This window comes from Dermacentor variabilis, chromosome 11, assembly GCF_050947875.1.
Source record: "Dermacentor variabilis isolate Ectoservices chromosome 11, ASM5094787v1, whole genome shotgun sequence".
Classification (NCBI taxonomy): domain Eukaryota; kingdom Metazoa; phylum Arthropoda; class Arachnida; order Ixodida; family Ixodidae; genus Dermacentor; species Dermacentor variabilis.
The window spans coordinates 42236340-42262491 of record NC_134578.1 but is presented as its reverse complement, the minus strand read 5'-3'; the positions used below and the strand labels follow the sequence as shown (position 1 = coordinate 42262491).

At 44.4% G+C, this 26152-nt stretch overlaps 1 protein-coding gene across 1 annotated transcript in view; it reads left to right on the top strand.

The window, feature by feature from the left end:
• LOC142564850 (uncharacterized) overlaps positions 1 to 26152 on the top strand; it is a 74457-nt gene that overhangs the window by 5969 nt on the left and 42336 nt on the right. Inside the window, exons 2-3 of the mRNA XM_075676031.1 lie at positions 13506 to 13624; positions 20444 to 20506. Coding sequence (XP_075532146.1) covers positions 13506 to 13624; positions 20444 to 20506 — 182 coding nt within the window. The remainder of the gene's footprint in view (positions 1 to 13505; positions 13625 to 20443; positions 20507 to 26152) is intronic.

The following is a 26152-nucleotide window of genomic DNA, read 5'->3' as shown; positions in this document are numbered from 1 at the left end:
GCTTTCACGAAATGAGAGTGTGAGGCGTCTTTCTTCTGCTTTCTGGTGCGGAACTAGACAAGCGAGTGAGCTAGCGCAAAGATAGGATAGAAAAATAAAGAGTAATACATGGCGGGAGAAGCCGCAGTTGGGTCTCTCGCAACCACTGAAATAAAGCCGGGAAATTGTTAACTGTCCTTAGTAACGCACAAGAGCTTCTCGGCACTGCCTGTCCTTATTCTAGTTACTTAACGAGGGCTTCTCAGCAATGCATGACCACGTTATGCTCGTCTGCGCATTCTTTTGGCTGGCTGGTTGGTGAGAACAAAAAGGCGACTGCGAGCTTCGCGAGAACCTACGCTATAAAACATTTTACACACTTAGGGTGTGCGCTTGTCCCATGGGTTACAATCCTACCGCGAGGGCTCAAAAACATCTTACACAGCATGACAAACAGCCCTAATTAAGCGTGTAGCGTAAAAAAGCGTGGTTAAAAACTAAAAGTTTCTGACAGCCTTGGGTACACGGAAATATCGGGGAAGATTATTTGACAGCGATAGCTTTCAAACCTATTTTATTGCAATTTTCCAGTCTCCTGTCACAGCTATCCTTATTTTACTGGCTGAAGAAAGGTGGCAAGAATATATCATAATTTGTTCCCAACAATTCAATCTTGCCCTGTAAAGGTGAGGGCGTTAGCAATGAGACAACCGAACGCCCATTAAATATCCACAAAGGTGTAAAAATTTGGAGTTAGCGCAGTCTATACTTCCAAGTACAATCGATGGCCCTTGATCCATTAGGGCAAAACACGTTTCTTGCCGCACGCGCTGCGGTATCTTGGTGCCACGTTTGGCTGATACGGCCTTTCTAGTTAAGCCAACAGTAACATAAAATCGAGTGCCTGTGCTAAAAACAGCACCAAATTGTCTCGAATATCTTGCCGTACAAGCATCACGACACTAATGTAAAGCAAATACATAAGTGAAGAATGTCAGGACAAAACAGTGCAGGACGGTGTCTTGCTCTATCCGAAGCAGCCTGCACCCACTTTGATTTTTACGGCGAAATTGGCCTCCGCAAGGTGTCCTTACCTGCATTGCCATTGAGCGTAAATCCGACTTTTGTGTATACCGCAAGAATTGCAGCCAGTCGGGAAAAGTGGCTGCCGAACGTGAGAGAAAAAACAATAACTTCGTGAAGATAGCAAAGACAGGTGGTCCATTTGTAGCCTCGCGGAAGAGAGTCCATCATGCGTTCAAATGTCGCAGGGGCATTGCATAGGCCAAAGGCATGACTTTGAAGTGATACAAACCATCAGGTGTGTAGAAGGCCGTCTTCTCGCGGTCCATTTCATCAACTGAAATCTGCCTGTCTGCGGATCGACGATCAGTAGACGAGAAGTATTTGGATCCGTGCAAGCAGTCGAAGGCTTAATCGATGCGCAGAAGTGGGTCGACGTCTTTTCGTGTGATCTTGTTTAATTGCCAATAATCGCCGCAAAAAATGCCAGGCGGTTTATTTTTTTTTCACAAGGACGACAAGCGAAGCCCATAGGCTGGCTTATGGTTCGATGACCCCTTTGCGGAGCGTTTTGTCCACTTCTTATTGGATGACTTTACGTTCGGAAGATAAAGGGGCACTTTTTATCATCCCCATAATGCACTTTTACAGGCGAGCTGGCAGGTGGACTGAGCTCAAGCAAACGAAGAAGGAATATCATTCATCCCTGTGCCGGGAAACAAGAACAGGCGGGCCTTCATTGGTTTCCCACTCGTAAACGTCATTGTTAAAAAATGTTTGTTCAAACGAAAACGTACTCTGTCCCCTTCTTTATCCATTGTTTGCAAGAACTATAGAAGTTTCCCTCACTTTTCATGAACAGCTTCCAGGTAACTTCGCGAGATCCCCAAATTAGAGCTGTTAACTTATAGCCTCGGCCCAGAACCAGTTCAGTGGCCTTCTCAACAAAAAATATGGCTATGGTAGGTCGCTTCCTCTAAGACGAAAAGCGGTCCACACGATGTACTCTCATTATTGGCGCCATCCTAAACCCATGTTTTTTTTTTGATGGGGGGAGAAAAATATTTACGAGTCGTTCTGACTTTCCTGGAGTTTCAGACTTCACCGAATCTGTTATGGCATAAAAGAGAACATTAGGCCGCCTGGAGCAATTTTCGAGGTCTTAAATTTTTTCTCGTACAATTACGAGACCGTGGTCACTGTTCACGTTGGACTGGTTGGTCGGGAGTCTCTGAACGGTGGTCGATGGTCGGGGTTGGACTCGGCAAGAAAGGCGTTCGTTAGTTCGCTCGTTCATTCGTCGCTCGTTCTTTGATACTTTTGCTGACTTCTTTGGTATTCAACTGCGGCATTCATTCAGTCTCGTAATCATTCATTCTTTCAGTTGTTCCCTCTTTCGTTCTCACTTTCGTATGTTTAGCTCGTTCGTCACTCGTACTTTTAGGTCCTTTTTGCGTTCGCTCGCTGATTCGTTCATTTGCACAGGCATTCGTTCGTTCGTTCGCTCATTCGCTCACTCAGTCATTCTTTGACTGAGTCACACTGACTGACAATGACAATTACGTAGATAGTTCTCACATACTTCTTCTCTAACCGCCGCTCGTGCCAGATTACGTTAAAAACAGTACCTGTCATGTTTTAATTTCCACTTGGCGCACCCACCAGGAACAGCCTATTACCGGTGATACTGTTCAGTGCCGATAAGACATTCTTAACTGTCGTTGAAGATGTGCAACTGGCGACAGAGATACGTTGTAAAAAATGACAGTTAAGCGGGCTAAGGCATGGTAGCTTCATCCCGGAAAACAGGGCAACAAAAAAAACACTACAACAGGAAAACTTATCGTTGTATCAGTACGTGTGTTATTGTGCAGTTCTTTGTTTTTTGCAGCCTCGAAGTTTGCCAGAAAGTAAAAGTGCACCCTGTGCAGGTTCCCTAGTCGCAGACGCCTGTCGACTGGTGCTACTTGCCCCCTGGGGACTCACTAGTTTTTATTGCGCTATGAATTTTAAGGAAACTAAAGGTGCCTTTGGGCCATCGATGTTTAGCCATAATTTTCGATATCAAGTGTAAGGGTGATAACATAGTCGCAGCGCACGGTGTGATGTAAGTGCGACGGAAAGCGTGAGAGGGTGAACCGGCGAAGGCAGCTCAATCTTGTGTGCGCAAGTGTAAGAAAGCGGGGAGCATGTGCGCCCTCTTCCGTCGCGTGTAAGGCACCGGGGGGGGGGGAGAGGGTAGGGGATGGGGTGGCTGCTGCCTATGGAGCGGCCGCGCGTGCCCGTCTTGCACGCGATCTGCGATGGGGGCAGAGTACAAGCGCTGATAGCTTCATGTGCGCTGTGTTTTCACTCCTTGGTTGGTGTGGAACCGAGAGACATCACGAATTTAAATTCTCTCGCTGCTGCTGCTGCGCTTCCTCACTCCAGTGCTTTGACAGAGAGTTTCCTTGGTATTGAATTATGTTCATACCTGCTTGTCTACGAGTGACACCAGGCTTACAGGGTTAGTAACTATGCGAATGAATACGAGCGCATACTGCCAATTATTGCGCTATCCTTAAGACGTATATTTGTCTACAACTTCGCTATCGCCATCGATGCTTCGTTTTTCAAAGAAATCGGCGACATTTAATTAAATTTAACCTTCTTTTCCGAGGTGAAGTAACTTACTACAAATATCTGGCGAGATATTACCATAGGACTTCATTGAGAAAAAATTGAGAATTGATTGCGGTACGTCGTTTGAGTAAGAATGTACACTGGTAATTACCATTTGCGTTCTCTTCGATCTTGGATTGTGTTGCCAGAAGATGAGGTCAGCGGTGTATATCAGCCTAACATAAAAAGTTGCGCTGTTGGTGTTCTGTACACGTACCGCGTGTTCCGTACACTTCCCGCCTTGTATGTGTTCTCTATCCCTGTAATTTTAAGCTATGTTCTTCCCAATTAGCTACGAAGATTATTATTAAATTCAAGTGCTTTACTCACTTCAGTACTCGAGCAGTACTGCAGTATTAATCACTGCAGTACTCGAGCAGGAATTCATTCTTCTTTTTGTTTGAGTTACCATGTGTAAGAGACGCGCGCTTCAGCGCAGAATCGCGGCACGCCGTATGCTTACCAAGGACTGGCTCAGTGACCTGCTATTGCAGTCTGATAGCGGCCATTTACAAAGTTGAAAAAAGTATGGAGTTTTACGTGCCATAAGTTTTTTCTGATTATCAGGCACGCCGCAGTGGGAGACTCCGAAAATTTCGACCACCTGACGTTCCTTAACGTGCACCTAAATCTAAGTACACGGGTGTTTTCACATTTCGCCCCATCGAAGTTCGGCCCCCGTGGCCGGAACTGGATTCAGCGACCTCGTGCTCAGCAGCCCAAGGCCATAGCCACTAAGCAACCACGTCGGGGCTCAAATGATGAAGATGATTAGCTTAGCATTGAAGCAATATAAGGAAAACCATGTTGTTGGGCTTACTGGTGCATTGTATTTAAGAAAAAAACGAGCCAAAAAGACGTACACAGGGGAGATGGAAGTAGACAGGAAAGACGCCTCTTTCCTTTCTTATGTGTTTCCTGTGTGGGTCTTTTTGGTTGTCTTTTTGGTAATAAATGCAATCTAACGACGCTATGTATTGCCTTGGTGGAAACGCCTTGTATATGAGGCGTGTACTGCACGTCACTCCTGCCCAGAATTTCCCCACTGTGCCATCTGGTGGCGCGGCCACGACGACTGCGCCTGACTTCCGAAATACATAGCACGTCCGGGCATGCGCTGAGCTCATCGTGCTGCCACCGGGCTCCTCCCTTGCGCCCCTTTTGCACACGCTGCGCCATCCAGTAGCGCTGCCAAGAAGTCGGCACATGGCCGCCTTAACGAGCAAAGGCTGTGAATGGTTTTCTTTCTCACCGCAGACTAAAAGCAATAAATACAGGGGAGCAAGTTGGTGCGCAGTTCATCGAAGACCGCACTTAAGCAGTGCATTCATGACACAGTTCACAAAAAGCGTTGGTGTAAAAGACGTTCCTTGAAAAGCGCCACACTCCTGGTGCCTTCGTGGCGCAGCTTGCCAAAGGAAATATTTTCGCCTATGTCTTTTTCATAAGATTTACTGTCAGAGCCCATACCTGTTTTCATTGTTGATACGTTCCGCGTCTTTCATATTAGCGCGCCTCGACCACCGTCAGAAGGTTGATGATCCCAAAAGTAGCACAGTTACCAATTCATTGTCATTTTTGGCTTAGAGTGCAAGACTTTGGAACCAGCTCCCTGGGTATATAACAGGCATGGGCGACCCCTTATGTTTTAAAAAGGCCTCAGTGCTTATCAGCCTGTCTTTAACCATTGTGTAACTCTATTCTCTTTATTGTATTTCCGCGTGTTGTATTACAGATTTACTGTATATATTGCAATACTTAGTTTAGGTAGAGCTGTCACATTTTTCGATCCAAGGTATTTTCTCAGTTATTCCTTGCCTATTATGAGACTAATATAATAATGTTCGATTGCCCGTCCCCGCTTTGATGTACTGCAATGTACCCTCAGGGTAAAATAAATAATTACTTAACTAACCGTCGGGATCTTATTTTTTAGGAGCCCCTTGTGAAATAAGATTGATTATGCTGAGAGCAAGAGAAATTTTACCGGGTTTTTATTGGCACATTCGGCTGGTCGAAATTGCCCATCGGAAGCTCGGCTAGGCCAAGTGCAGCCGGGCTTCGGTCCCGCAGCATTGGCGATACTGTACGCTTATTCCTCCTGGCCACGTTGCGCCGTCTATACGCCGTGCTGTAAGGTCAATGCTCAACGCAGGTTTCAATGCACCGAGTATAGAAGAAATGAAACTGCGTACATTGTCTATTTAGAGGGGCTCTTTCCCAGTCACAATTACCTATTCACATAAGTTGGTATCGAAGAGGTTCGGTGTAGTGCAGCAAATACCGAGTGGCAAATACTGAGTCAGCGCGAAAGATGTGCCACTGCCAAATATTAAAACCCCCTTCCCCAGTAATCTATTAGGCAACATAAAGGTTAGTATCAGAACAAAGCATCACATACCCATGACCCAAGTTGGCCCAACAGTTGTTTCGAACCCTGTTCCCCGAGCACCACAGCCTGAAGCGTTACGTAATCTACTATTGGCTGCCTATTCGTGATAGATAGATAGATAGATAGATAGATAGATAGATAGATAGATAGATAGATAGATAGATAGATAGACAGATAGACAGATAGATAGATAGATAGACAGATAGACAGATAGACAGACAGACAGACAGACAGACAGACAGACAGACAGACAGACAGACAGACAGACAGACAGACAGACAGACAGACAGACAGACAGACAGACAGACAGACAGACAGACAGACAGACAGACAGACAGACAGACAGACAGACAGACAGACAGACAGACAGACAGACAGACAGACAGACAGACAGACAGACAGACAGACAGACAGACAGACAGACAGACAGACAGACAGACAGACAGACAGACAGACAGACAGACAGACAGACAGACAGACAGACAGACAGACAGACAGACAGACAGACAGACAGACAGATAGATAGATAGATAGATAGATAGATAGATAGATAGATAGATAGATAGATAGATAGATAGATAGATAGATAGATAGATAGATAGATAGATAGATAGATAGATAGATAGATAGATAGATAGATAGATAGATAGATAGATAGATAGATAGATAGATAGATAGATAGATAGATAGACAGACAGACAGACAGACAGACAGACAGACAGACAGACAGACAGACAGACAGACAGACAGACAGACAGACAGACAGACAGACAGACAGACAGACAGACAGACAGACAGACAGACAGACAGACAGACAGACAGACAGACAGACAGACAGACAGACAGACAGACAGACAGACAGACAGATAGATAGATAGATAGATAGATAGATAGATAGATAGATAGATAGATAGATAGATAGATAGATAGATAGATAGATAGATAGATAGATAGATAGATAGATAGATAGATAGATAGATAGATAGATAGATAGATAGATAGATAGATAGATAGATAGATAGATAGATGGATGGATGGATGGATGGATGGATGGATGGATGGATGGATGGATGGATGGATGGATGGATGGATGGATGGATGGATGGATGGATGGATGGATGGATGGATGGATGGATGGATGGATGGATGGATGGATGGATAGATAGATAGATAGATAGATAGATAGATAGATAGATAGATAGATAGATAGATAGATAGATAGATAGATAGATAGATAGATAGATAGATAGATAGATAGATAGATAGATAGATAGATAGATAGATTCGCTGTCAAAACGCTGGAGTAAAGCAGCACGGCTGTAGCAGTTAGCCAATTGACTTTCGAGCGGCGCCTCACATCAACGCAAACTAAACTGCGAAACCACAGCGCAGAGTCGACTGTGTCTACTTCAGAAATGACTTTCAAGATACAGCGGCCTGGAAGCGTACTTACAATTGCTAGTGCAATTGCATGAGCGACTGAGATTGGGGGCAAGACAGGAAATGTGGGAACTTTTTCTCCTGAAAATATGACTTTACGTTGGCACTACGGAGCCGTTTCTTAGCCCGTGTTGTATCCGTTTATCCCTAGGCGTGCCGGCAGTAGTCACGAGGCCCGGTAGTGCTGAACTTAACGTCACAAGTTGGCGGCTCGACATAATTATATTTACTTATGCGTGTATTTCCTTATTGAAGAAAACATGTCATTATTTCGCATTTTTGGCGGCGCCTCCAGGACACGAAAGCGGCCACGGGGACACGATAGCCTGAACGCGGACTCGTTCGTGGGTTGGGGCTCTACGAGGCCAGCGCTTGCCAAAGGTGTATAAGATCGGTTCTTCGCGATCGCGGACCGCCAGTTTTGTAGGTGAACACCCCCAGGCACGCTTCGGCCTTCGCTGCCCCAACCCATGGGCGGCCCTGCTTCCAGCTTTTATCCTCCAGCTAACCCTGTGGTGCTCTCGAGGTTCAGCGCCGCCCGCATTATTACAACCTCAGATTTTCTCCTGAGACCTCCATTTCCCTGTAATATGTCCCCTCCTGGAGCAGTGCTTGTAAAAAATGCAGTCTATTCTCGCGATGAAAAAGCGACCCACGACTCATACAACACCACATAGGCTGCGGAACATACACAGTGGCGCATGCGCAGTGACTGAAGTTAGTTAACTAAGTGTGGCACATTCCTTGTGATCAAAATCTGCATTAAAAAAGGGATATTGCAGTGTACTATATATCTAGTTTCTCTTTCGCTGATATCCAAATTAGCGTGACTGTTATAAACAGGGATAAGGTGCCTCAGAAAGGGTGGCCAACGTTTCGATAGGAGGACTTTGTCAAAGGCAGCCTCGTTATCCTCAGCATGTCAGCTTTAAAGGGTTAGTAGAGTTATGTCACATGCGGTTGTTGTAGGTGACGGCTGGTTTTTAAGGGAGAGACTTCCAAGAGAATGAGCACTGTTGCCTGACCTCTGTGAGTGTGGTTCCTAAGACGAGGCGACAAGAGCGGGAGGGTGGGAAGACGGGGAGAAAAAAAGAAAGAAAAGGAGGCAGAAAAAGACACCAAGAGGGGAAAAATACCAAAAAAAGAAAAAGAAGGGCATGGGATTCTGTTGGCGAAGCAGGAGGTTAGAGAGCATTCAGGAGTGTCGTTGGCGGAACGTTGTTGTGGCTTTACAAGAACCCGTAAGGCGGTCAGTGCGCGAGAAACAAAAAAGACCTAAAAATGCATCAGTTGAAAGAATGGCTTTAGTAGCGTAGCAGCAATGCATCGGGTAATTTTGAAGCAGTTAAGATGCCGACAAGAAGTCTGGGGTGAAATGCATGGCGTAGCTAGAAGGCAGCGGCGTGGCCTTTCAAGGGACATATTAGCCCCAGTTGCTCAACGTAGGTGTCGTCACGGCAGCATACAGAAGTGGCGATAAGCTCTGTGGTTCAGGTACCGAAAAAGGTATCCTGGCGTCTGCAACTTTGGAATTTGTGGTAGAGGGTGTGTCAAAAACATATATAATTAAAAAGAGAAAAATGGCGGGGGGAAGGACCGAAACCGGATTCAAATGTGGGAGGGCGACATGAGAAAAAGCGCAGGTGTACATGGGAAAAGGGGTCGTGCATTTAATATGAATGTAAAAGCATGAAAGTATATTAAATTGATTAGTAGGCAGGGGAAAAAGTTGGAAATGGAGCAACAGGTGAAGTTAAGAATTAAGCTTAGCTGGTGCCACAATGTCATTGTGGCTTGGTTGATGATATGAGAATTTCAGGTTTAAGTTACAGCTTTTAAATATTCTAAGTTGGAACGTTCGAAATATATTGCCGTTGGGGTAGGCATCTCAACTTGTGTATGACGCATGATTCCGTATATTTCCTGTTATGAGGTGAACGGAAATTTGTTTCCAGTACATAGAGCCTTGCTTTGTGGAATATTCATTGAACTGGTTTGCTCCTGCATTAGTTAAAGTGTTTTGTATATGCGTGGTGACAATTGAGCCTTGTATGAATTTGTTGTCCAGTATCACGTGTGTATTGTATAAAGGGCGGGGGCAGGCGTTCATGGGAAAGGGGTCCTGCATTTGATATGAATGTAAAAACATGAAAGTGTATTAAATTGATTGGTAGGCAGGGGAAAAAGTTGGAAATGGAGCAACAGGTGAAGTTAAGAATTAAGCTTAGCTGGCGCCACAATGTCATTGTGCCTTGGTTGACTATATGAGAATTTCAGATTTAAGTTACAGCTTTTGAATATTCGAAGTTGCAACGTTCGAAATATATTGCCGTTGGGTGTAGCCATCTCAACTTGTGTTTGACGCATGATTCCGTATATTTCCTGTTATGAGGTGAACGGAAATTTGTTTCCAGTACATGGAGCCTTGCTTTGTCGAATATTCATTGAAGTGGTTTGCTCCTGCATTAGTTAAATTGTTTTGTATATGCGTGGTGACAATTGAGCCTTGTATGAATTTGTTGTCCAGTATCACGTATGTATTGTTTGCTACAAGCGGCATATTCTGGACAGTAGACTACGTTGCTCGATGTGCAGGTGAAACTCGTAGTTACCTTTTGCGAGTAATTGGACGCTGTGCATTTCAGCGTAGTAGTAGATTGTATATGCCTGCATGTAGAGCATCTAGGCCGACCACAGGGACCGGTTCCTAGCTTGGTCTTTGTCCTTAGTTTGGCATGCACAAAAATATCCTTTAAATACAGTTGCATGTGTAGGTTACTCTGGGCGGGTAGGGAAAAATCTGTAGTTTCTGGTTGCTGGTCAGAATTGGGTAGTATTTACTGAGGATATTGTTCACGTTTGGGAGTGCGTTTGAGAATTTAGTAGTAAGAAGAGGCGTTGTTGTTCTTGGGATCTTCGGGTGGGACTTGGGGACCTCGGATTGATCAAGTTTGGTTGCATCAGTGTAAGCTTGTTGGGTGGCATAGTTTGGGTGGTTCCTGTTTGATAGGGATTCTTTAACGTGATCGAGTCTATCTATGTAGTCTTCGTTTTCAACGCAAGTGCGACGTAGTCGTATGGTTGGCCTCTAAATATTCCTTGTTTGGAATGTCTGGGTTGGTGGCTCGTATATTCTACGTACAGTTTGTCGAAAGGTTTCCTATGCAGCGTTTTCTTTACTGTCCCAGTGTCAATGTATATTGTTGTGTCCAGAAAGTCTACGGGCTCCGTTGAAAATTCTGATGTGAATTTTATTGTACGGTGAAAAGAATTTGGAAAAGCTACGTATTTATCTCGACTTTCTCGACCATGTCCCTTTTATATGGATACGTCGTCTATGTATCGTAGGTACGTGTAGGGCTTGGCAGTGCAGCGCCACAGGAAATCTGTTTCTAGAATCCCCATCAATATGTTCGCGTAGGTCGGTGTAAAAGGCGTACGCATACGTGTCACATGTATTTGTAGGTAGTAACTCACGTCACATTTGAAGTATTTGTATGTTAGAACGAATTCAAGGAGAGACAAATAGACTGCAATAGAATGATGTGCATTGTGTTTAGACAGCGTTTGTATTATCAAAGATAAACCATCGGGGATAGGAATGTTGGTGTACAGGGCCGTGACGTCTAGTGTTGCGAGAATTACGTTTTGGCGTTCGTTTAGAAAGTCACCAAGGAAGCGGCTAAGGAATCTGGAGATGCTCTCTGTCGGGCATTGTTGTTTCATATTTACGAGCGCCCTTGGATATTAGCGGTGTATAGTTCAGTGGATGGAATTTTATGAATTTTTGGAAGCAGGAAGGAGCACTCGGCAGTTTTGCTGCTTGGTTTAAGAAATTTCTATTCTGGCGGTGTCATCCATTCATCAGCCAAGAATGATTTCAGCCGCATGATAATTGTCACTGTGTAGGATAATATCGGATTGTTATCCTGGCTAGGGTAATATTCTGGGCTGGTTAGTTGTCCATAGGCCTCGCGCTTCTAGTTTTCTACTGGCCAAATAAGACTACTTCCACCCGTGCTTCGTAATAACGATGTCATTCCGCAACTAAGGTTTGGAATGATACAACCCTCCGACGCAGTTATATTTTATGTCGCTTAGATGTCTTTGATTGGCTTATAGTGTATTTACTAACCATTTCAACGTATAGGTCATGTTTCATGGCTTCTTGTGGCTCGGGAGTCCTATTAGATTGAGCACTAAGTGGTGGTGGCCCCAATGTCTGGTGCGTTGTTAACTGCGAAGAAGTCTCTGATACGTATTCGTCGGGAAAATTCGGAAAGGTCCTTGTGGAGCTGAAATTCATTTACTGTGTTCGTGGGACAAAAGTTTAGGCCCTTGCTGAGCACGCCTAGCGTGCTACTCTATCTGTCAGCCCCTTTCTTAACTTTCAAGTTGCATCAAGGTGAGTGATAAAATAGTACTGGTATTAAACTTTATTACACCTTTAAGAGGTCAAAGATTGGTTCTTCAAAGCGGTCTTAACTCGCTGGTGATAGACTCCTCAGTCCAGAAGGTTAGCACGTCACACGAACTTGACCAGCCGTTAATGGTTTCGCAAGCCTGAGCTGCACAGTTCTGATTCACAACGATTTAGGGCAGGATGAGGAAGTAGTTGCAGGCTGGAGGTGCTTTGGCACGCCAAAGCTGAATGGCATAAGAAGCGTATTGATTGCAGTGCGGGTACTTGTATGAGTATATCGCAGGGTGTATTGCGTGATATAGGACAATGTGTGCATCGAAGTTTGTTTGAAGGCGACGCCGAACTACCGTTTCATCGCGGGAGACTTCGGCGTGAAGAGTGGCACAAGTAGCAGCGGCCTACACTCAATAACGCAAATCGGCGTTAAGCGAATTGACTGAGGAGCTTCACAGAGCTGTCACCAAAGATGGCCGGATGCTTGATTTCGAGCGCTGTTCCATCACCAGAACTACTCTATGCCGCAACCACTCAGACATGGATTACACATCGACTCAAGTGTGCGGACAGATGGTTACACAGGCAGGCAGGCAGACAGATAGACCGACAGAAGATCTCAGAACGTCTGTGGAGTACAAAATAAGTATTGGTTATCTACGGCTCCACAAGCGTTTCAACTGGTTCTAATGTAGCATGTGTATTATGGTCGAGGGAGCACGGTAGCTTACCGTTCAGTGGCGGCGATAACATTAAGAAGGCCGTCGTCGGGACCACTTGTGCACACACCTATGCTACAGCAAGTTTTCGAGGACAGCGAGATAAGTCACTCGCTGAATTAATTTCTAAACATGTGATAACAAGATATTTGCCGTTGACACAGCTTCCAATTGGACTCAACATATTGGTTTCTGAAAAAGACTCCTTTTTCTGTCGCAGGTTGTACTCATACTATGGTCCCCTGTGCGCAGAAAATTCATATTACATTTTAGATAACCGTTTATGCTTTCGTTAAGTACAAAATGCTCATAAAGATATACTTGCTTTCACCTTGTGTTTCTGCACGCTCGATTAAGAGTTTTGAACATTTATTTGTTTGAGGCTGCATATTCTAACAAATCTGTAGTTCCAGGAGATACAGTATGAATGGCAAATTTTGTATGTCTACTTTGATTATGGTGTACTTTATGCAAATGTAGAAGGAAAATTGTGAAGTTATATAGAGCCTTTATTGCGACACAATGATTATGTGATTTCTTAAAGCATGGTGGTGTGTGCGTCATATGTTTTTAGAGATGTGTACAAATTGTTAATAATTATCACCACGACGAATATTTATACTGTGCATAAGTGCAGACTAGCATAATTTCACTTCAGAGAGCGCCGAAGAAAATCATGTTTGCAAAGAAATTTACCTTTTAGCAACAAAATGGTTGGCATGAGTGCCTGTTAAGACTCCTGAGAATTGGCCACGATCAATTGTCAACCTGTTGAAAAAACATAAAGAACTAGTCTTCTATGTTCTACACATTTTGGTTGAACAGTTTCCGACATATCTAAAAAATCTGAGGTCAGCTACACCATTCTTTACAGGAAAACCAAGAGACCCAATAGGCCAAGGAATCACCGTGGATGCTTGTGTATATTATGACAGTCGTTTCAAGAATATGTCTCAAGATCTCCCGACATACTTCAACACAACATTTCGAGAGGTAATATACAATTTTATCCTCTGCAAATCTAGTAAAAACAGAATTTTTGTTGCTTTCCGAATGCACTTCAACTCGTTAGCTTTGGAGACCGTAGTGTTGTTAAATTTTGAACATACAACACGACCTGTGCATTCAACACAATGAGCAACTGGCATATTTATGCGAAACTGAATTCAGAATGGCTTTTCTGTGCTTGTATACAAGTCAAATCTAGCATAAACCCGAAAATATATTGAATGAGAAAAGAGACAATACTTAAAAAAAAAGAAACGCTTGTGGTAAATGGAGACGAACTTCGAAATCTTTTCGATATCAATCATTATCGATACAGGGGAGGTAAAAGAACCGCTTCTATCGCCACATGCTGATGCAGCAAACAACGTTAGCGAGTGAATAAAAGTTATCGGCATTTCCAATACTCCCTAATGCGAAATTTGTGTGCCTGTCCATATGTCTTTCAATTTTGCGGCATATTGAGGCAAAGAATGTGACCGAAAATCACTGCACTGATTAGCATTGGGCAAGTGCCGCCAGCCCCTTCACAGTGGATGGGACAGTAAGGGAACACCGAGGCGATGAGCAGTATCAGAGCCATCTGTTGAAGACGACGACAATGAAAGCATGTGCAGTTGCACGAGCGCGTTCGCGCAGTCACGCCGAAGGACGATGACGCTGAACTCAGGAACGGGTGCCAAGCAGCTGCGCTCTAAAGCTTTATTTCAGACACCAAGCTGTTAGTGCCCAGAGGTGGGCTGCAACCCTATCTTAGGTAGCCGTGATCTCGTTCACTCGCTGTAGCTGGTTCTTAGGACTTCGGCTTGTATTCTGGAAATTCCAGTGGTTCTCTGTAGGTGCTTGGTTCGGCGCAGTCTGTGGGTACTTGTTGCATTCCCAGGTCATGTGGTAGATGGTATTGCAGAATTTGCTGTCTCTTCTATGCGGTGAGCAATACATCGCCTGTAGCACAGAACCGAAAAAGTAAATGCCTATTCGAAGTCGGCGTAATGCGATGGCTTCTTCTCTGTTAAGCTTGCAGTCTGGATCCGGGCATTCCCGCCTCATCTTAGTATAATGTTCTAGAATGTTCGAATAATTGCTTCCACCCTTTCGCCGGGGTCTGGAGCTACACGATGTCCTGATAAGATGGCCCCGCGTGCATGTTGCCGGTCGGCAGCACGAGGCGCTTGAATTTTCAGCAACAGTTCGTCCCAAGGTGCAGATGATGCAATTTTGAGGGATACCTCTAACTCGATGATGTAGAGTGTGGGTTTGCTAATACTTCCTGCAAGGAAAGGATGACTGGTTGCCTGCGACTCTAGTCATAGGCTACAAAAAGCGTCATATTCCTCCACACTAGCAAAATATATGCCTCATCAGGAGCGTAAGCCTTCTAACGAACTACTACTGATTTGTAGGATTGATCGCAACATATCAGCACAATTGTTCGCATTGCTGCGATTAACGAATGTAAGAACTTACTTGTGAAAGTTGCCTTAAGGCCACTCATTCAAAGTATTGCATACCTGCAAGCCTGAAAGTAAAAAAAGAAAAGAAAAGATATTCTGAAAGTGATTTGTGGCGATCGGCTTTAGTGTCTTCACCAATACCGTAAATGATCTACTTATTCTAGTGTACAGCAGGCTACAACAGCACTTCGAATTTCGAAATTGATTTATGAAAGTCGTTTTACCGTTAAACTACAACGATCAAAAATTTCTTGTTGAGAGTAACTGTACCTAATTTTAAAGCTATCACAACTGGCATCGTGAATGCCTTTGTTAATGTATTGCCACAGTTTTCTAAAATCAGACTAAGTTCGGAAGCGTACACTAACATGAAAGAGCCACAAATTATTCCATGAAGGGAAGTTTAAAAACTGTCTTCTAATGTTACCTGTTTTTATTGAACATTGAGCCCGCGTTATATAGGCAAATGCGGGCAATGGTATGGGTTGGTTGTTGCATAGAGCCAACTGCACTAGCGACATCGGTGGCAGCTTTCCTCCCGAGTAGCTATGCGTTGTCTCGGGACGAGTAACTTGACATGCGCCCTTTCCAGATGCCTAGTAGGGCTCAATACATTGACCTTATTACAGTCGCCCTTCTTCCGCTTTCAAAGCAGACAATTCGTTAATGAAGGACGGCGTTGTCGCGCTGAGGGCATCATGTATACTCAGAATATGAACATTGATATAGACTTCCTCTAATATAAGGAAGAATAACGGAGCAATTTAGGTAAAACGAAAGCGTGTAACGATAATTGTTTAATGTTTACTTGCGAACATAGGTGGACGCGTTCACTTGCCAGAAAGCTGCAACGCACCGAAGTACACAGGACGCTGACGCACAATGGTGCAGTAAATATTTGCAATGCGTATAGGTCAAAATATGTATCATTCTTATCAAGGACACTACATGCCACCACTCATAATTACAAAAGACAGACGGAAACATATATTTTCGGAAATATTCATCGCAGACTCTTATACGTGCGGGCACCTAAACACGGCTTCAGGCAGTAATAGCTAACAGCCGGCATCCGTTACATAATCACAGTGTATAATTATGATTCTTTGTTCGAGCAAGTTTATCATTCATGTGCTAAATCCTTGCTTTGGTCTACAGCGCCAGGTTAGAATGAGAATTGGGGCACCTATGTGTTGGGCTCATACTCGAGGCGACAACTGGTTGAACTGAACACTTTGGCGCTGTGACCATCTCCTCATTTTTTCGAATTTGTCTGTCTAGTGAAAAAGTCTGCTTCCACGCCCAAGCGCTTCAGGCGATCATTAAAACAAGGGGCACGGTAAATCCAAATTCAAAATAACGAATTATTCACTTAACGCCACGCGCATGTGATGTCTACATACGCACGCGTTTCCCGATATACAATTCCAACTTTGTCTGGGAGATGGTCCAACAAGTTTTCTCATATGAACATTGTGAGGGAAAGTAGCGACGCCAATGTCACTCTACATACAGAGGGAGTCTCTCATAGCGTATTCTAATTGCTACGGAGCTACCGAAAACCAGATCGGACGTGTTTCACCATCCTCTCTGGCAATCTCTGTTGCAGTAAAGATGCCGCCGACGAATTTTTTCCTTAAATCACTCCTCTGGCGGTAAGGACAGCCTAAACCAGAGAATGCTTGAAGCCACTAAATCGCGCTGCTTGTAGAGTTCAACTTGCGAAAGCAAAGCGGCAGATGACGACCAAGACGCATTTCCGGTTCCTGAAATAGCGTCCGGTGCTTGCTGTGCATAAATGCATGGACGCTGAGATTCGCTTTCATTACTCCGAAGGAGCCGTATCTGAGTTTTTCAAATCTTTCTTGACCAGCATTTTCAAAAAATTATACATTATTATTATTATTATTATTATTATTATTATTATTATTATTATTATTATTATTTATTTATTTATTTATTTATTTATTTACCGTGCCCAGGAACAACCATAAGGCCTTTGTGCTGGCACATGCATCCATTGCCTAATGAACGAAGAAAAAAAATGTAGGCAATAAGCATAAAAAACGATCAATAAAGAGGCATATTTTTAAAAGAGGAGTGCACATAGAACAAGCGTCGAACACAAATGAGGAGAAGGGTAGATGAACAAAAGACCTCGGAAACGAACAAAGCAAACATTCATGAACAATATGGAGTTAAAAAAATAAGCGTTATAGAGACTCAGTATAATGTAGTTCCACAAAAAGAGAGACGTTAAATAATCGAAAAGTTACAGGCCCATAAGTTTTCTCCTAGTATTGTACAAAATATGCACCAAGGTAACTTTCAATGAATAAGGGCAATACTATACTTTGGTCAACCAAGGAAAGAGGCTGGCTTCAGACAGAAATACTCTAATGGATGGCATCCATGTTATTAATCATGTAATCGAGAAATGCGAAGAGAACAATCAGACTCTTTATATGGATTTCATAGATTACGAGAAGGCATTTGATTCACTAGGGATACCACCAGTCATAGAGGCCTTACGTTATCAAGGAGTACGGGCCGCCTACGTAAATATCTTGGAAAATATCTACAGAGATTCCACAGTTGTCTTGATTCTACACAATTAGGAAGATACTTATAAAAAGGTGACAGACAAGGAGCCACAATCTCTACAATGCTGTTCATTACGTGTTTTGAACTAGTATTCAAACTAGAAACTGCAAAGGCTGAAGAGTAATGATCGACAGCGAATATCTCAGGAGTTTGCAGATGACATTGCCCAGTTCAGAAACACTAGAGACGAGTTGCAACAAATGATTGAGGACCTTAACAGAGAGTGTAAGATTGGGGCTGGAAGAATAATGTCTAGAAGACACAGACAATCATGAGTAGCCGGGCAAATGATCAAGAGTTCAGGTTCACCAGTAGCCTCTAGAGTCTGTGAAGGAGTACGTTTACCTAGCTAAATTACTCACTGGGAACCCTGGCCACGAGAAAGGAATTCACAGAAGACTAAAATTGGGTTGGAACCCATACGGCAGACATTGTCAGCTCCTGACAGGACGCTTACAATTATCATTGAAAAGGAAGGTGTACAATCTGTGCATTTTACCAGTCCTGACATATGGGGCGGAAACTTGGCGACTCACAAAGAAACTTGAGATCAATTAAAAGACAGCGCAATTGGCGATCGCAAAACTAATGCTAGGCATAACGTTGAGAGACAGAAAGAGAGCGCTTTGTGTGGGAGAACGAACGAGTATAGCCGATATTCGAATTAATATTAGGAGAAAAAAAATGGAGCTGGGCAGGTCATGCAATGCGCAGGTTAGATAACCCATGCGCCATTACGGTTACAGAATATTCGCCAAGAGAAGGAAAGCGCAGTCGAGGATGGCAGAAGACTAGGTGGGGCGATAAAATTAGGAAATTCGGGGGGAACGTTCGAATCGGTTGACGCAGAACAGAGGTTTTTGGAGATCGCTGGGAGAGGCCATCGTCATAAGAGTGGACGTAAAATAGACTGATGATGAGGATGATGATCGTGTTCATTATTGAGCGTTGTTGAAGACAGTCGTTAGCATGGAATGGTCTAAGTTCTCTGGTGATCTTTCGCGGAACACTAAGCATGATACAACTTAGAACTTCGAAACACGTTAGGATACCGTAAAGCACTTCGCACTGAAACAGAATTTGACCACGATTACGTCTGCAGTGAAGTAAAGGCAACGAAAACCATCCAACATTAATAAAGCGAGGACAAGTGTCGGTGTTCGAAAAGTGTTGATGATATATGCTTAGAAACATTTTTCAAGACTTGATTATATAAATATAACTGTATTCAAGAACAAAACAATGCTAATGATAAAATGATTGAAATAATAATAATACTACTATAAATACCAATAATGAATTGGTAATATCGAACACGCATAAGGTGGAAGCTTAGATTGTAGATTTCGAAAAACCTCATGCAGATTTCCTCTTAACGTTCCACCTTCTATTGCTTTTAGGCGTAGAGGGCCGTGGAAGTAAAATATTTATCTGCAAGCAGGAAGGAAATTATTACCGGAGCTACAAGCCACCTTTTGTCTAGAATTGGCAAGTCTAGCTGGTTTAGGATTTCGAAAAAGAGAACGTACACACGTACTTGCTAAGTTTAAACCTGGATACCGTGCGTGGCACGTCTTGCAATTTATCAATCAATCCAAACTAAACAGTGTCCCATACGACAAATGATTGCATATTGAAGCGTTTGCATCGCATATGTTAGATGTGCCGTCAGTTTCATTGAGTGGGACTCAAGCTGCAGTTTCTCCCTCAATATACAGTGCTTCTTTTCGGCATTATTGCGGACTTCCGTTTTGTTGTTTTTCCAACTTACGTTTTGCGATATATTGGTCCCAAGGTATTTGAATGTGTGAACTGTGAGAAATAGAGCAGGGAGCTATTTTTAAACATGCTCAAGCAAATGCTTTCTGCTAATTTATGTAAATTTTCAATATTTTCCGCCGCTATAATATTTAGCTTGCAGTAAAAAAGTTGTGCAGCTTCATCATAATATAAGAATGTGGTTGGGGAACGTGGAGGCGCAAATCGTTTCCTTTTATAAGGGGGTACCCGCCGCAAACTGGCAGCAATAGCAATGGCATACCGGCCATTCACGATGGCTTGCCGGGTTACTTACCTAGATTTTAAAGAAGCGTGGGCCTGTGTGGTTGCATAGACGGTTCCACAAGTGTAATTACTTTTTATGCATGCCAAAATTGTTTTTCTCTGCCTTTAAACAAAGTGAAAATTTTACACACGTGCATTTCTACTGTAAACGTATTCCTATTTATTCTTGATTTCTTTATTCTCGGAGGGAAGGAATACTTGTTGCGCAATTGCTACAAAAAAGAACAGCTCATGGAGGATGATTTCATTATATGCCATCATAGCGGTTGCATAGAACAGGACTGTATTGCCGAGTCTAAATATCAAGCTCCAAGATTCTAACGCAAATCTACCTTAGATTTCGGAAACATAATGAATAGCAAATGGGATTTTATTGGTGGCTTAACATTACACTTCGCTGCACATCATGACGGGCTCATTCGGACTAAAAACGTTAAGCACGTAAGTGCTCGGCATTTGACTGCAGTGATGCAAGGTACCATCGTTTTTTTCAAGCGTTAGTTCAGAGCAAAGAAGGCTGAATTTAAAACCAAAATTAACTTCTCATTCACTGCCGTCAAACGTAACCAACTGTGTCGCTTTAAGCAAATAATTTTAATGTCCTGAAGTAAATGTCTTCTGCCCTAATTACAGATACCAATATTCGTTACAATAAATATACTTTTCACTTGAACTCTGCTTTCAGATCCAAAACTGGCTACACGAGCGATACATCATGCTGAACTTTACACTGCAATATACTACACTGGTAAATATATCAAAAGTGAAACGTATATACTATAGATGCTTTGCAACGCTCCACAGTCTACGCTGTAATACTTGATCACCGTGTGACGCTTTTATTGCTTGTCTCAGATGGCCTTCGCTGCCTCTGTGTACACAGGAGGTGCATGACGATGGCGGGCCGCGGTGGATCAGTGGTTACGCATTTGTCACTAAAATAACGGCGTGAAGGGCCCAGACATTTGGCCGAAACTTCAGAAGACATTCAAGAGACGCGTATCTATCCATCCGAGATCATTACTCTTTGACCAAATGCTTCTTCACTGCCCCATAATTTGCGAAATTGAAGACACGGCTACAAATTGTTTTCCAAGAAAATGTTGTACTTACCATCAGCCGCTGTATTAGGCCAGCATTAGGGTGATTTCCTTATGGTTACTTCTTTATCTATTACCAAAGGTTTCGATTAGAAGCGACTCGCTCTGAAGTGTTTGGTTCAATAGCGTCTTATGCTGGAAGGTTTTTACGAAACCTTTTGCTATGCCATTACTTATGAACATGGGAATTGCCCTTCATTTGTTTCTGCGCCCTCCAAACTTAAAACATCCTTTTTTAAGGTTTGTACCAGCTCACAAGAAAGACGTATTATGTTTCGCGCTAGTCAACTTTCAGGATTAGGATAAAACTTTCAGCGTCGGACATTCGCGCAGGCCATTTGCAAATCATTTAGTGGTTGAGGTAGTCAATCTAACGCGCTAACTTATATCAACTAGCGGTGACTGTGCCCCTCAGTGCGCAAAAGTAAATGTGTAAATGTGTAAACAGTACCTGCAATCGCGAGCGAGTTTTTTTTAACTAATCACATGGTGCTATCTGGCCATCATGTCTCTCTGGAAACATTGCGTGTATTTGCGCAAAATTAACCCTAATAGTCCTGCTACAGCAATACCTTTTGGTTCGACTTAGATGACAGCTTCACAGTGTTATTACATGGTCCTGGGTTAACAAAAAAAGGAAGCGTGGACGAAGAACGTCTACGAAGACAGTAGGTAAAGTTAAGCATAATTTGCAAGAATGCTTTTAGCTCAAACGTCTATATGGGAATGCCACAGTGCATGCTCAATCCAGTAAATATTGGGCAACCTTAAAGAAGTGTCAACACGTACAGCTTATGATTGCGATGGAAAAAATTGGGGATTTAGCGTAGCCAACGTACACAGTGCGTTATGAGTGATGAGCTTGCGTGGGGGCTTCCGATTTGTTTCAACCGTCTGGTGTTCAGTGACGCGCATGTAGTAATAGGTGCAGGAACGGTTTTGTCTTCTACAAATTTTAAAGCGAAGCTTCCTTCGAGTTTTCCTTCGGATTTCCCACTAGTGCTGCTGCTGTGGCTGCTGCTGTGTGGCACATGGCGTCGGGGGGTGGTTCAGAGCGTGTGTATCAATGACAGGACCAACTGAGAGAGGAAAAGTGACGCGACAAAGTTGCTCGGACCCCGCCGTCTCGAATGTGGACAATTCCCTCTGAAGCTTCCAGGCCGTTGCCACATTCGCCTTTTGACAGCTGTAATGATCCGTGACTGCCTTCAAAAGCCTTGCTAAAAACTACAGCGCTTAAATTTCTACCAACGTGCGAGTCCATAGGGGACGTAGATAGGACTCTAGAGAGGAGAGATGAGAAGAGGCAATTCCCATGCAAGGGCGAGGGGGAAAGCTACGTGAGAAGGCAAAGAAGCCCTATCTTTGTAGGACAGCGGTTGCTGGGAAAATTGGTAAGCTAAAGTTCAAGGTACGGCACAGAACGTTCTCACTCTTTGTAAAAAAATAAACACCATGGAAATTTACCAAGCGGACTAAATTAAGCAGGGCGTGCAGAAGCATAGCCACATTAATGAAAACACACCGTAGGACGCAGGCGACACAACGGAAGCGGTCGACTGTCAAATCAACACTTCTGCGCCCGCAGCGGTAGCTTTGCGGCTGTGGGACCGCTGTAGGCCACGTATTTGAACCCTACCGCAGCAGCCGCATTTCGACGAAGGCGAAATAGAAAACGCACGCGCACTTACATTTTGAGACACGTCAAAGAGCATCAAGGTGTCAAAATTATTCCAGAGTCCACCAATACCGCGCACCACATAAACCGATTGTGCTTTTGGCACGTACAGCTCCGTAATCCAATTCAACTTTAATACTCATGCCACGATGCGATGTGCCATATAACACCATGACAATGCCCCCAACCCTCTCTGAGGTTTCAAAATATTGCTCACTACAAAGCCACAAGCAAACAACTCTCCCAGTGTGTCATGTGTACTACGCAGACAATCAGGAGTGGAGTGCGCAAGGTAACGTTTAACATCAGCTCACCACTCTCATGCAGACTAAACGTTCAGGAAGTTAGGTTTTCGCCGTTAACATTACCGCTAATTTTCGTCAGTCCAAACAACCAGCAGCGACCCCTATGGGGTTACCCATAGCACTGTAGCTCAATTGGTAGAGCATCGCACACTAAATGCGAAGGTTGAGGGATCGTTCCCCACTAGCGGCAAGTTGGTTTTTTATTCACTTTCAGTTCCATTTGCTTGTCGTTTCTTGATTTCATTTAGTAGGCACAAGTAATTTCCAGTATGTTGTCCTCGGTGTAAGTGTTTGTTGGCTACTTATGATATGATTAATAAAAATCCGGCCGATTGGTTAACCCCGCTTCAGCTTGGTATATTATATATGTATATATATATATACACACATATATATATATATATATATATATATATATATATATATATATATATATATATATATATATATATATGATGGTACGGGAAGGAAGAAGCGTTCGTCTATTTACAGATGGCTTTTAATGGCTGAGCCAACAAGCGTAGAGCATCGATCCTGCTATACACTTCCTCGTCGGCTCTAAGACCACCATGAGCGTCGCCTTCTTTCCACATTACCGACTATGACATCAAGCCCGTCGCAACAAGCACCTGATTGGTGCGGCTCATCGGTCTGAGAAAGGGAAGGTTTGAGACGGCTGGTGTGGATGATGTGAGAGAGAGGTGAAGGCACCGTGGAATTCAGCGGAGACACTTCATATGTGACAGGGGTCACCTGGCGAAGGATGCGGTAAGGGCCATAGTATCGCGAGAGGAATTTCTCAGAAAGACCAACATGCCGACTTGGAGATCAAACTAGCACAAGAGCACCTGGTTCGTAGTTCACGTCGTGATGGCGCTCGTCGTAACGGCCCTTCTGGCGTGTCTGCGAAGCAGAAAGACGAATGCGGGCAATCTGGCGTGCTTGGGACGCTCTGGCTATTACATCCCGAGTGTGCTCTATCGGCGAGTAGAGTGTGGTCAAAAGGAGAGTCTCGAAAGGCAAAGTCGGCTCACGGCCCAAGAGGAGATACAAGGGTGAATAGCCAGCTGTGTCGTGGCGCGAGGAATTGTAGGCGAACGTGACAAATGGTAGAGCAATGTCCCAGTCGCGATGATCGGAGGAAACATACATTGCTAGCATGTCAGTAATTGTGCGGTTCAGGCGTTCGGTAAGACCGTTAGTTTGAGGATGGTAAGCGGCAGTAAGTTTGTGTTTAGTAGCACATGATCGAAGTAGGTCGTCTATGACTTTGGCAAAAAAGTATCTGCCGCGATCGCTGAGAAGTTGACGAGGTGCACCGTGGTGCAAGATAACGTCGTGAAGCAAAAAATCAGTGACATCTGTAGCGCAGCTGGTCGGCAGGGCTCTAGTAATGGCATAGCGGGTTGTACAGTCCGTAGTGACGGCAATCCACCTATTTCCTTCCTTGGATATAGAGAATAATCCGAGGAGATCAAGGCCAACGCGAAAGAAAGGGTCGGCCGGTATATCCAAAGGCTGCAGCAGTCCGGCAGGAGGCAAAGCTGGTCTTTTTCAGCGTTGACACGACTCACACGCGGCAACATAGCGCCGGACGGAGCGCTTGAGACGGGGCCAGAAAAACCGTCGCTGAATTCGGTCATAGGTCCGCGTGACGCCAAGGTGTCCAGCGGTGGGAACGTCATGCAGTTGCTGCAGTACAATCTGTTGCAGATGAGACGGAATGACGGTTAGAAGCTCGGGCCCGTCGGGGTGCATGTTGCGGCGATACAGGATGCCATTTTGTAGTACGAACATGCGAAGGGATGGGTCAGATAAAGCAGAGAGCAGGCGTTTGATAATGTGGCGTAACGACTCATCGCGTCGTTGTTCAGCACCAATGTCTTGCAAGGCTGAGAGCGAAAGAACGCAGATTGGTGCAACATCCACTAAACCGTCCGGTACATCGACGGGATTACTAGACAGGCAGTCGGCGTCCTGATGTAGACGACCCAACTTGTAGACCACAGTGTATGTGTATTCTTGCAGCCGTAGGGCCCAGCGACCGAGGCGTCCGGTGGGATGAAAGCCAACAAAGGGCGTGGTGGTCGGTTGTAACTGTAAATGGTCGACCATATATGTAGGGTCGGAACTTACCCACCACCCAAATGAGGGCGAGGCACTCGCGCTCAGGAATCGAGTAATTGCGCTCGGCGGGAGAGAGGAGGCGACTGGCATAGGCGATAACACGGTCGTGCCCACATTGGCGTTGAGCTAAAACTGCGCCGATGCCGTAGCCACTGGCGTCAGTGCGAATTTCTGTCGGAGCGGAGGGGTCAAAATGGGCGAGAACAGGAGGCGTGGTAAGCAGCGTGATGAGCTGCGACAAAGCAGACGCTTGTTCAGAGCCCCAACAGAAAGGAACGTCTTTCTTCAGGAGGTTAGTAAGGGGACGGTAAACATGGGCGAAATTTTCCACAAACCTGCGGAAGTAAGAGCAAAGGCCCATAAAGCTGCGAACATCTTTGGCACAAGTTGGTACGGGGAAATTCTGCACAGCATGAACTTTAGCGGGGTCGGGGCCAATGCCTGACGATTCGACTAGGTGTCCGAGCATGATTATTTGGCGGTGACCGAAGTCGCACTTGGATGAGTTGAGCTGCAAGCCAGCGCTGCGAAAAACAGAAAGATCAGATGAAAGTCTTTCAAGATGAGTCGGAAAAGTTGAAGAGAATACGATGACGTCTTCCAAGTAGCACGAACAGATGGACCATTTCAAACCACGCAAGAGCGTGTCCATCATCCGTTCCAAGGTCGCCGGGGCATTGCACAAGCCAAATGGCATTACTTGGAACTGATATAGGCCGTCTGGTGTGACGAATGCGGTCTTTTCACGGTCCATTTCATCCACGGCAATTTGCCAATATCCAGAGCGAAGGACTATAGATGAAAAATCAGTTGCACCGTGGAGACAATCCAGAGCATCGTCATGCGGGGAGGTGAATATACATCTTTCTTGGTGATCGCGTTTAAATGACGATAGTCAACGCAGAATCGCCAGCTGTTATCCTTCTTTTTGACAAGAGCAACAGGGGACGCCCATGGGCTGGAAGAGTGTTCAAAAATCCCTTTGGCAAGCATCTTGTCAACCTCGCTATGGATAACTTGTCGCTCAGAGGGCGACACCCGGTATGGGCGTCTGCGAACAGGTGCTGCATCGCCGGTATTTATTCGATGCTTCACGACCGTATTTTGACGCAAAGGGCGATCGTTCAGATCGAAAATGTCGGAGTAAGACTCGAGGAGGCCACGGAGCTGTGCGGCTTGTTGGG